At 38.6% G+C, this 12,375-nt stretch overlaps 1 protein-coding gene across 1 annotated transcript in view; it reads left to right on the forward strand.

The window, feature by feature from the left end:
* The window catches only part of SLC9A7 (solute carrier family 9 member A7), a 214,750-nt gene that overhangs the window by 108,778 nt on the left and 93,597 nt on the right, over window positions 1-12,375 (forward strand). Inside the window, exon 4 of the mRNA XM_054566516.1 lies at window positions 10,027-10,103. Within this exon, the coding sequence (XP_054422491.1) occupies window positions 10,027-10,103 (77 nt within the window). The remainder of the gene's footprint in view (window positions 1-10,026; window positions 10,104-12,375) is intronic.

Genomic DNA, 12,375 nt, shown 5'->3' on the forward strand with positions numbered 1-12,375 from the left:
TCATGACAGTACGTGTGTGTGGTATATACAGGTAATGCCATAACTGGGTCTAACTTTACCAATAACCCTATGGAAACAATGGAATGAGTTCCCATGGCAAACAGATTTCTTGCTGGTTGACCTTATAATAGTGTTATTGCTTGGTTTAAAGTTTTATTTTCTCTTGAGATGAAGAAAGGGTTTAAATTAGGTGAGCAGTATGACTTTTTAACTAGTATTTCTTAAAGCATAGGAATCTCTGTGTTAATTTACCTGCATAATTTTCTAATTTTTTCCATGTCCAAGATTGCTTATTACAGTGTTCTGTACAGACTATAGTTGACTCATAATCATAATTCATTTATGTTTTAAAATCTGGAACTCTCTACATTGCCAGTGAGAATATAAGATGGCACAGCCACTCTGAAAATCTCAGTTTCTTTTTTTTAATAAATAAATAAAATTTATTTCTAAAAATAATTCTTTTTTTATTGTTCAAATACGTTTGTCTCGATTTTCCCGCCACTACTTTCCCCTGCCCCACCTATCCCCACCTCCCACCCTCAAACCTTCCCCACTTTGGCTTTGTCCATAGGTTCTTTATACATGTTCCTTGATTTGACCCGTCCCCTTCTTTTCCCCATTACCCCTCTCCCTCCGCCCCCCTCGTTGCAGTCGGTTTGTTTTTTCTTTCAATGTTGCTGGTTATATTTTTCTTGCTTGTTTGTTTTGTTGATTAGGTTCCACTTATAGGTGAGATCGTATGGTATTTGTCTTTCACCCCGTGGCTCATTTCCCTTAGCATAATGCTCTCCAGTTCCATCCATGCTGTCACAAAGGGTAGTAGCTCTTTCTTTCTGCTGTGTAGTATTCTGTTGTGTAAATGTACCATAGTTTTTTGACCCACTCATTTATTGATGGGCACTTAGGTTGCTTCTAGCATTTGGCTATTGTAAATTGTGCTGCTATGAACATTGGGGTGCATAGGTTCTTTTGAATTGGTGTTTTGGGATTCTCAGTTTCTTATAAAACTGAAGTTGAAATTCCCATGTGACCCAGCAATCTTATTCCTGAGTATTTATCCCAGAGAAATGAAAACTTAGGTTTACCCCAAAGCTTGTACATGATTGTTCATAGCAACTTTATTTGTAAAAGCCCCAAACTGGAAACAACTAAAATGTCTTATGATAGGGGAATGGCTAAATGAACATCCATACCATAAAATACTACTCACTAATAAAGTGCAACAAACTATTGATATACACAACAGTCTGGATGGATCTCAAAGACATTATGCTAAGTGAAAAAGTCCAATCACAAAAAATCACATGCTGTATTATATAATTTATATAAAATTATAGGGATAGAGAACAGATTAGTGGTTTCCAGAGATTAGGTATGTGGGAGTAAGAGGGGGATGACTATGACTGTAAACAGGTAGCACAAGGGAGATTTTTTGTGTTGATAGAACTGTTCTGTATCTTTTTTTTTATCCTCACCCAAGGGTATGCTCATTGATTCTAGAGAGGGAGGAGGGAGGGAAAGAGAGATGGAGAGAAACATCAGTGTAAGAGAGAAACATCAATTGGTTGTCTCTTGCATGCACCCTGACCGGGAATTGAACCCATGACCTTTTAGTTTATGGGACAATGCTCTAACCAACTGAGTCACACTGGCCAAAGCAAACTGTTCTATATCTTTATTGCAGTGGTGCTTACATGAATCTACACATGCAAAAAAAGGACATATACACACACATTGTACCAGTGTCATCTTCCTGGTTTTGATGTTGTACTACAGAGATAACCAGTGGAGAAAACTGAGTGAAGGTACAGGGAACCTCTCTATACTAGCTTTACAACATCTGTCAATCTATAAGAACTCAAAATTAAAAGTTTTAAGAAATTTATCCTGATTATTGAGGGTCATTGTGCCCAGCATCAAGGTGGGGCCTAAGCCCCTAATTTTTTAAAATACTAAATACCTTCTCAAATAGCGTTGGTGGCTCCCTTTCTCCCCCATTGTAGGGGGTATTCTGTGAAAATATAGTCTCCTAAAGCGAGGAACTTGTTTCAGTTGTCTTTCTGAATAGGGACTAAAGGAATTTTTTAAAACTTTTTTATTGTTCAAATACACTTGTCTCCACCTTCCCACCACCACTTTCCCCCAAAGGATTTCCAGGGAATCTTTTTCAGCGAACCTAAAGAAGGGAGATTTTGGCTGCCAGTAAAACTCAATAACACCCTTATGAACTATAGTGTCTTTTAAATTGATAAACCTCTAGATATATCAATCCAGAAAAAAACAAATTACCTATATCAGGAATGAAAGTGGGGACATCACTATAGGCCCTTTAGACATTAAAAGGACAGTAGCGGAAGACTGCAAACAACTTTGTAGAATTAAATTTGACAACCCAGGTGAAATGGACAGATTCCTCGAATGATACAAATTACCAAAACTGACTGAGATGGAAAACTTGAACAGCCCTATATTAATTAAAGAAATGGAAGTCATAATTTAAAACCCTTCCACACACCCAGATGGCTTCACTGGTGAATTTTATCTAGCAATTAAGGAAGAAATAATACTAGTTTTATACAAACTCTTTCAAAAGATAGAGGAGAGAATACTTCCAACTCATTTTATAAGAGTATGCCTGCCCATTAGGCTGGTTCTTTTGTCACAGCAACTCAGGAGTTGTCAGAGGATTTTTTAACTATTTCCAACCAACATAAATATAGTTATACTTTATGGAGCATCTGACACAAACTCTATTAAGAATGTGAGGGTAGTAGATTAGCTTCCACCCCTTCTCCCTCAGGTTTCCAACTCATTGATAAATAGACACAAGAAGCTAACTGGCAATTGAATGATCCATTTATGATCCAAAGTCTCTGGTAATGCATATCGGATGATGGAATTTAGTCCTTAGTTTTGGGGGTCCTTGCTACACATCATGAATTGAAGGCAGATGCCCTTAGGCTGCCAGGTCAGTCACAGTGACAGGTAGAGAAGCTGAAATGGAGAGATCCTAGAAATTGCTGGGCCCACTGAAGGCTGCCTCTTTTTCTAACAGAATGGAGTCTAGAAGAGCAAGAACAATTTCCCAGCTTGCACAAGAGGTTCAAGACTGTAAGTCAGGGTCAATCCAGTCTCTCCCTTCAGAGATCAAATGATTTTTCCTTACTGTATGACCTTTGGGGGAGGGGGATGAAACATAAGTCCCCTCTCCATGATGGATGCTTGAGGAGCAGGAGGCTGCATTTCTGCACACAAGCCCAGCACACGTTTTGCACTTCCAGACATGTAAAGAGTGTCTTGAATTTTACTGAAAATCAACCTAAACTCAGAATTATTAAGTGACATCTATGAGGTTTAGCCTGTTTGTCTGATGTCAGGGTCCAGGGTGTTCATCTGTGTTATACTCCCTCTGGATTTATGTTTTCTGTACAAAAAAATTGATTTTTTTTCTGACTAATCTATTGGGTTGCCAAAGTCATCTGAATCTATATGTCTATTGACAGATAACAGATACGAGATGATTTTTATGGATATGAATAATGTTATTCTTTATCTAAATGAAGAATTTGGGAAATCCTCTTAAGATCAAATGAGTGGACTTCTGGTCAAGGTGGAGGCATAGGTAAATGTGGCCTGCCTCCACACACAATCACAGAAAATATTACAACTAGACTACAAAGCAAATATCACCCAAAATCATCAGAAATATGAGCTGTATGGAAGTCTGACAACCAAGGAATTAAAGAAGCCACATTCATCCAGATAGGCAGGAGGGGCAGAGACATGGAGATGTGCGGAGAGGTACCAAACCATGGAGACATGGAATGGTTGGCCCCACACTCACATGTGGTGGATAAAAATTGAGAGGTATATCTTGGGAGTGAGGGATCCCAGCTCCACACCAGGTCGCCCAGCCCAGGGTTCCACCTCCAGGAAGATAAGTTCCCATATCTTTTGGCTGTAAAAACCAGTAGGAGTTGGGGCAGCAGAAGAAGCTGCTGAATTCTCAGGAGTCTCCACTTAAAGGGCCCATAACAGACTTAGGACTTACGCAGACTCACTCCCTCTGGGCTACAGCACCAGGGCAGCAACTGGAAGGGCATCGGTGAAATTGAAGTTTCTGGCACCAGGTCACATGCCAGGGGACAGCTTCCTCTCAGACAAAACTCCAGAGGCCAGGAAGTGGCATTGTCCCCTTTCGGAGCCCTCCCCCACACAGAACCACAGAGCTGCGACACCATATCTGAGACTCCATCAACCTGGTTCACAAGAGTTGCCCTGCCCTGGTGATGACCTAAGGCTCCACCCCACCCACCTTACCAGTGCACTTTTCTACAATAGGCCTCACTATTAACACAGGGAATCAAAGCAGTTCTACCTAATACGTAGAAACAAACACAAGAAGGCTGCCAAAAAATATGGCCCAAGTGAAAGAACAGAACAAAACTCCAGAAAAAGAACTAAATAAAATGAAGGTAAGCAATCTATCAGATGCAGAGTTCAAAATACTGGTTATTAGGATGTTCAAGGAACTCATTGGATACTTCAGCAGCATAAAAAAGACCCAGGCAGAAATAAAGTTTACACTAAGTGAAATAAAGAAATATTTACAGGGATCCAACAGTGGAGGGGATGAAACCAAAAATCAAATCAACGATTTGGAACACAAGGAAGAAAAAAGCATTCTATCAGAACAGCAAGAAGAAAAAAGAATGAAAAAAACCTGAGGATAGGCTAAGGAGTTTCTGGGTCATCTCTAAATGTACCAACATCTGAATCATAGAGGTGCCAGAAGGAGAAGACGAAGAGCAAGAAATTGAAACCTTATTTGAAAAAATAATGAAAGAAAACTTCCCTAATTTAGTGAAGGAAAAAGACATACAAGCCCAGGAAACACAGAGAGCTCCAAACAAGATGGACACAAAGAGGCCCACACCAAGACATATCATAATAAAAATGCCAAAGGTTAAAGGGAAAGAGAGAATCTTAAAATAGCAAGAGAAAAGCAGATAGTTACCTACAAAGGAGTTCCCATAAGACTGTCAGCTGATTTCTCTTTGCAGATTAGAAGGGGCTGGCAAGAAATATTCAAGGTGATGAAAAGTAAGGACCTACAACTTAAGTTACTCTATCCAGCAAAGTTATCATTTAGAATTGAAGGGCAGATAAAGTGCTTCCTAGACAAGGTAAAACTAAAGGAGTTCATCATCAAGTCATTATTATATGAAATGTTAAAAGGTATTTTTTCCTATCTTTTATTGTTGTTTAATTAGAGTTGTCCAAATTTTCCCCCCACTGTTCTCCCCTGTCCTGCCCACCCCCTGCTCCCTCAGTCAGTCCCTGCCCTGTTGTCCATTACCATGGGTCCTTTATACATGTTCCTTGACTAGGCCTATTCCCTTCTTTCCCCCATTTCTCTCTCCCTGTCCCCTCTGGTCACTGTCAGTTTGTTCCTTATTTTCATGTTTCTGGTTCTATTTGCTTGTTTATTTTGTTGATTAGGTTTCACTTATAAGTGAGATCATATGGTATTTGTCTTTCACTGCCTGCCTTATTTCACCTAGCATAATGCTCTCCAGTTCCATTTATGCTGTCATGAAGGGTAGCAGTTCCTTCTTTCTTTCTGCTGCATAGTATTCCATTGTGTAAATGTACCACCATTTTTTGATCCACTCATTTACTGATGGGCACTTTGGCTGTTTCCAGCACTTGACTACTGTAAATAACACTGTTGTGAACATTTGGGTGCATAGGTTCTTTTGAATTGGTGTTTTGGGATTCTTAGGGTATAATCCCAACAGGAAAATTGCTGGGTCAAAAGGCAGTTCCATTTTTAGTTTTCTGAGGAAATTCCAAACTGTTTTCTACAGTGGCTCTATCAGTCTGCATTCCCACCAGCAGTGCACTGGAGTTCTTCTTGACAGCACTTGCTTGTTAATTTGATAATGATGGCCATTCTGACCAGTGTGAAGTGGTATCTCACTGTGGTTTTAATTTGCATCTCTCTGATGGCTAGTGATGCTGAGCATCCTTTCATATGTCTCTGAGCCGTCTGTATGTCGTCCTTGGAGAAGTGTCTGTTCAGGTCCTTTGTCCATTTTTTTAATTGGATTGTTTGTGTTCCTGGTGGGGAGTTGTATGATTTCTTTCTATATTCTGGAGATCAAAGCCTTGTCCAAGGTATCATTGGAAAATATGTTTTCCCATACAGTTGGTTCCCTTTTCATTTTGCTGATATTTTCTTTAGCCGTGTAGAAGCTTTTTAATTTGATGTAGTACCATTTGTTTATTCTTTCCTTTATATCCCTTGCCCTAAAAGAAGATCAAAACTGTGAACATTAAAATAGCAATAAATGTACAACTATCAACAATTGAATCTAAAAAATAAACCTAGGAAACAAGCACAACAGAAACAGAATCACAGAAATGGAGATTACAAGGAGAGTTATGAGCTGGGAGGAGGAAGGGGGAGAATGGGAGAAAAGGTGCAGGGAATAAGAAGTACAAATTGATAGGTACAAGATAAACAGGGGGATGTTAAGAACAGTATAGGAAATAGATAGCCAAAGAACTTATATGCGTGACCCATGGACATTGACTAAGGTGGGGGGATTGCTGGAGGAAATGGGGTGTACCAGATAGAGGGGGACAAAGGGAAAAAATCAGGACAACTGTAACAACATTTTCAATAAAATATATTTAATAAAAATAAAATTATTTTTTAAAAAAGATAAAATTATGTAATGAATAACTTGGTATTTAAATAACGAATCTTAATGTATAACCATGGTCAAGGTTGCTTTCAACTGGAACCAAATCAATGCTTGTGACGTCCACTCTAATGAGTGAAAATATTTTATTTTTTCCCCAGCCTTGTCTTTGTCAGCTTCATTTTCTCAGAAGAAAAACAAATAACAGGCTTTGCCATTTACCAATTTAAATTGTTTTTGAAGCGCTAGTCTTTCAGGTTATCAACTATTTAGTTTAGCCTCTTTCCTTTTTATATAGGCCCTTATAAAGGCCCTTAAATAGTTGGTTTTTACATGGTTGCCATCTCTGATTAAACCCGCTGTCAACTGAATGTGTAATAAATATTTCTCCATTTACTGCAGGTTATAAACAGATATATTCAGACCCTTTGATCTATGCACATATAGTTCTCATGCAGACATGGCCTTTTATTGCTAACTTGAAAAAAGCATCACTGAAATTGGTTTTGACTCTGTGCTGCTGCTCATGGTTTGCTTTCAGGGCATTGGCAGAGAAAGAATTCATCTATAGAAGCCTTCATTTTTGGTGAGGTCTCCTCACCAAACACACACATACACAGATGCACACACACTTTAAAATTTGTCAGTAGCAGAAGATGGGGTTTCCCAAAGAGTAGGAATATAAGACTTAGAATGGTAGGAATTGGTATGTCAGGTGGGTTTTCATGGTAAGCAAATTTTCTTGTACTGATCTCTCTTAGGCTTATATTCTTGAAGGCTGTATTAGGGCATGACATCTCCTTTTGTGTCTTTGTTCCATTCTATAATGGAGAAGGAAAAGCAGGGGAGACTTCAGAGTGGCCATTTAAACAGCACCTGATTTGTGTACCGTCGTGGCCAAAGAAAATGAAAGATACAGGATTCCAGTAGACACCTGTTTTTCCTTCCCTAAAAGGGTGTGGTGGGAATTGAGAAAGGTAGCTTATATGGTGAGAATGCAGTGCCCTGGAGTCAGAGTATCTGCTTCCCAGTTCTGGTTCTTCAGTTTGGTGGCTGTGTGACTTCAGGCAGCTCTCATCACGTGAACTTTTGAATCTAGATGTCTCATATAATAAAATGGTTTAAATAACACCTTTCTGATGGGGTTGTTGTGAGAATTGGATGGGCTAATATATGTAAAAGTACAGTTTACAGTTGATTGTTGAACACCATGGATTTGAACTGCATGTGCCCACTTAATATGTGGATTTTCTTTCAATAAATATTGTAAATCTATTTCCCTTCCTTATGATTTTCTTAATAACATTTTCTTTTCTCTAGCTTACTTTATTCTCAGAATACAGTATATAATACATACAACATACAAAATATGTTAATTGACTATTTATGTTATCAGTAAGGCCGGTCAAAAGTAGGGTATAAGTAGTTAAGTTTTCGGGGAGTCAAAAGTTATATGCAGATTTTTGACTGCGGTGTGTGGATGCTCCTAACCTCTAAATTGTTTAAGGGTCAACTGTACTTTTGTAAACCATGAAGTATACAGTTAAATACTAGGTGTAATAATACATAAATAAGAGGCATGTTATACCTTTTCAAGGTATAATAAAATTTCAGTTTATATCAGCAGATATAAATGGGGATTCCTAATTGTGTGTATGTGTGAGTTTAGAATATATTATAAATGTATTTTTGGTGGCAGATTTACACTCCTAAGTTTTGCTTTGACTAATATCTTTAATATGAATTTACTTAGTATATTCAAACTAACCATAGGAATGGTTATCCAGAAGAAAGCTGAGTGGCAAGGGAAAGCACATCTGGTATTAAAATTTGTTCCTGAACACTTCCCATGAATTTCATTGGTCTCATGTTTCATCCTTGATGCACTCCAAGCCCTCTCTGATTTAAGCCCTTCATGGGGCTTTTAGAAGCAAACAGGATCACAATCGTTGACTTTTTTGAAATCTAATTTTTTCAAAACATTGGTGTATAAATGCATTAGCTTTAAAAATGACTGGTTTAAGATGCAAACATAGTGTGTCCACAATATGTACAATCAACATCCTCACTTGGTGACTATGGTGTGGCAAGCCCTTGAAGGTTCTTCTTCTGAGCAGGTGGCTTAGGGACAGAAGGCATTCCTTGATACCTTCTTCAGCCTCAGTGAGGGGCAAACATTGGGGAAGGCCAAAACCAAGTACTCAGATCCTCTGTCTGGAACGCAGACCAGAGGATACCTGCAGCCTTTTGTCTGGACATACTTCATGGTGGCTACTTGATCCAGGCTGAGTTCTTCTTGTGCCTTGTCTGTCCTTAATGTTGCTCAGCTGGCATGCTGGGGTTCTCCTTCCTTTTTAAATTTTGAGATAAAGTGTTCCTGGCCCCTGTTTAATTAGGGTGTTTGGGGGATTTTGTTTGTTTTTGGTAAATAGTTCTGATTGTCCAATAAAAACAGCTAATGCCTTGAATAAGAACTGTGGCTCAGGATCCCAAGAACAGGGGTTTTCCCCAACAGAATATCCCACAGGCACAATGATTTATGAGAAGTAAATCTGTGCATGTGTGTATATGTGTGTGCATGCGTTTTAATGTAGCCAATAAATGTACAGAGGCATTTAGAGGATTACAGTTTTGCCACCTCTTTCTGAATAATTGCTACATTTTGTATTGGTGTAAGTATATGAACTTATATACATATATACTTAAAAATTGCCCATCTTAAGTGGAACTGCTTGTTTCTCATTTCTTCTCATGTATCTTTCCCAGGCTCTAAAAGTTAATCCAGATGAATATCAGGAGACACCACAGATGCCATGAGCAGATACTTAGGACATTCTGTTTTCTGAAACTGAATTAGGCAGAAATCTCCTTAATAGCACTTTCATACTTTATTACTTTCAAACTTATATCTGTAATGGATTTCTAAGGTTCCGCCAGAACTGAAAGTGACTAGCTGAATCACTAGAGTAAAATGGTTTGGGTTCAATCTATGAAAATTATTGGTCTACTTACACAAGTGCATGTGTGCACACATACACACACAAACACTTAATGTAATTTAATAAAACTAGCTACAGTAGTTTTGCCTGAAATTTACTGAGCCCTTGGTTGCTTCCTCAGTGATTGGTAAGACAAAGGATGTTTTAAAACCATCATGTTTAAGGCTAGATAGCATTATTTAGGAGTAACTTCAGTTATGACTTGATATAATGGAAGCAGTAAGTAAAGTTTTACTTTTTAGAGATTTTTAATGTGTTTCTAATGCTCACTGTCAAAAATCGCAATGTGATTCCTATTTTTTTCTTTTATTCAGAGACACTTTTTCAGAAATCTTGGGTCTATTCTGGCCTACGCCTTTTTGGGGACTGCTGTTTCCTGCTTCATTATCGGGTAAGGAACTCTTTATCATATGACCTAATTAACACATTTTTCAGAGAGATGAAACCCACATAGGTCCACAGAGTCCAGTATTTTCCCCCTGCTTTATTGAGATATAATTGACACATAACACTGTGTAAGTTTAAGATGTACAATGTGTTGATTTCATACATTTATAAATTACAAAATGATTTCCACCATAGCCTTAGCTAACACTTCATCCTGTCATATAGTTACAATTTCTTTTTTGTGGTAAGAACATCTGAGACCTACTCTCTTGTCAAAATTCAAGAATATGACACAGCATTATTAGCTATAATCACCATGCGATACGTCTCAAAACCCTGTTAATCTTTTTTATAAAATTTATTTATTTATTTATTTTTAGACAGAGGGGAAGGGAAGGAGAAAGAAAGGGAGAGAAACATTGATGTGTGGTTGCCTCTCGCACGCCCCCCCCACTGGGGACCCAACCTGTCACCCAGGCATGTGCCCTGACTGGGAATCGAATCAGAGACCCTTTGGTTTGCAGGCCGGCACTCAATCAACTGAGCTACACCAGCGAGGGCAAAAAAACACCTGTTAATTTTATTACTGGAAGTTGTACTCTTGGAGCAATGTGTCCCCATTTCCCCACTCCTTAGCCCCTGGCAATCACCAGAGTCCAGTATTTTGACGTTTATGGTGACAGCAGTTAAGATCTATAGCTACATTGTCCAGTGTATCCATATGTGGCTATTTCAATTAAATTAAGATTAATTAAAATGAAATAAAATTATACATAGTCCCCAGATCTTGGTTTCTAAAATCATTCTCCAATAAAAAGAATCATGGTCCTTCACAGAAATGGCTGAGTCTGGGGCTAGGGCAGCATATACACAAGATGAGAATGGAGAACCATATAATGCCAAAAAGTAAAGAAGTGCTCATAAGACAAACATTGGTGATGATGGAGGCAAGATGGGGAAAAACTGCTATAAAGAAGTCTAGTAATGATGTCTAAATTTGTGATAGAAGGAAATGAAGAGGAAGGTGTGGTTTTAGGAAATATTTAAAAGGTAAATGAAAAAAGGCTTTGGCAAACAACAAAGGACAAATCAAATCTGTATCATAGAATTACTCTAAATTGAAATGGAAATGCTCAGGTGTCTGGAACAATGCCTTACACACAGTAAGCAAGCATTAATCTATAGTTATTTATTCTCAAAAGGATTACATTCTACAAATAGTTCCTTTTCTAGTTTTTGAGATTTTTTTTTAATTGTTAAAATACATTTCTCTACCTTTTCCGCCACAAGTTTCCCCTGCTCCACTCACCACCAACTCCCACCGTCAATCCTTCCCCACTTTGGCGTTGTCCATCGGTCCTTCATACATGTTCCTTGACTTGACCCTTCCCTTTCTTTTCCCCGTTACCTCCCTCCCTCCTTCGCTCTCATTATTGTCGGTTTCTTTTCTCTTTCAAACTTGCTGGTTATATTTTCCTTGATTGTTTGTATTGTTGATTAGGTTCCACTTATAGGTGAGATCATATGGTATTTGTCTTTCACCCCCTGGCTTATTTCCCTTAGCTTAATGTTTTCCAGTTCAGTCGATGCTGTTGCAAAGGGTAGTAGCTCTTTCTTTCTTCTGCTGTGCAGTATTCCATTGTGTAAATGTATCATAGTTTTTTGATCCACTCATTTACCGATGGGCACTTAGGTTGTTTCCAGCACTTGGCTTTTGTAAATTGTGTTGCTATGAACATTGGGGTGCACAGGCTCTTTTAAATTGGTGTTTTGGGATTCCTAGGGTATAATCCCAGCAGTGGAATTGCTGTGTCAAAAAGCAGTTCCATTTTTAGCTTTATGAGAAAATTCCACGCTGTTTTCCACAGTGGCTGCAGCAGTCTGCATTCCCACCAACAGTGGACTAGGGTTCCCTTTTCTCCACAGCCTCGCCAGCACTTGTTGTTTGTGGATCTGTTTATGATGGCCATTCTGACCCATGTGAGTAGTATGTCATTGTGGTTTTCATTTGCATTACTCTGATGGCTAGTGATGCTGAGCATCCTCTCGTATGTCTGTGGGCCCTGTGTATGTCCTCCTTGGACAAGTGTCTGTTCAGGTCCTGTGCCCATTTTTTAATTGGATTTTTTGTCTCCCTAGAGTGTAGTCGTGTGAGTTCTTTATATATTTTGGAGATCAGACCCCTGTCTGATGTGTCATTGGCAAATATATTTTCCCATACAGTTGGTTCCCTTTTCATTTAGCTGATGTTTCCTTTAGCTGTGTGGAAGCTTCTT

Source organism: Pteronotus mesoamericanus, unplaced genomic scaffold, assembly GCF_021234165.1.
Source record: "Pteronotus mesoamericanus isolate MK-2021 breed Mesoamerican mustached bat unplaced genomic scaffold, CSHL_Meso_final contig_173, whole genome shotgun sequence".
Classification (NCBI taxonomy): domain Eukaryota; kingdom Metazoa; phylum Chordata; class Mammalia; order Chiroptera; family Mormoopidae; genus Pteronotus; species Pteronotus mesoamericanus.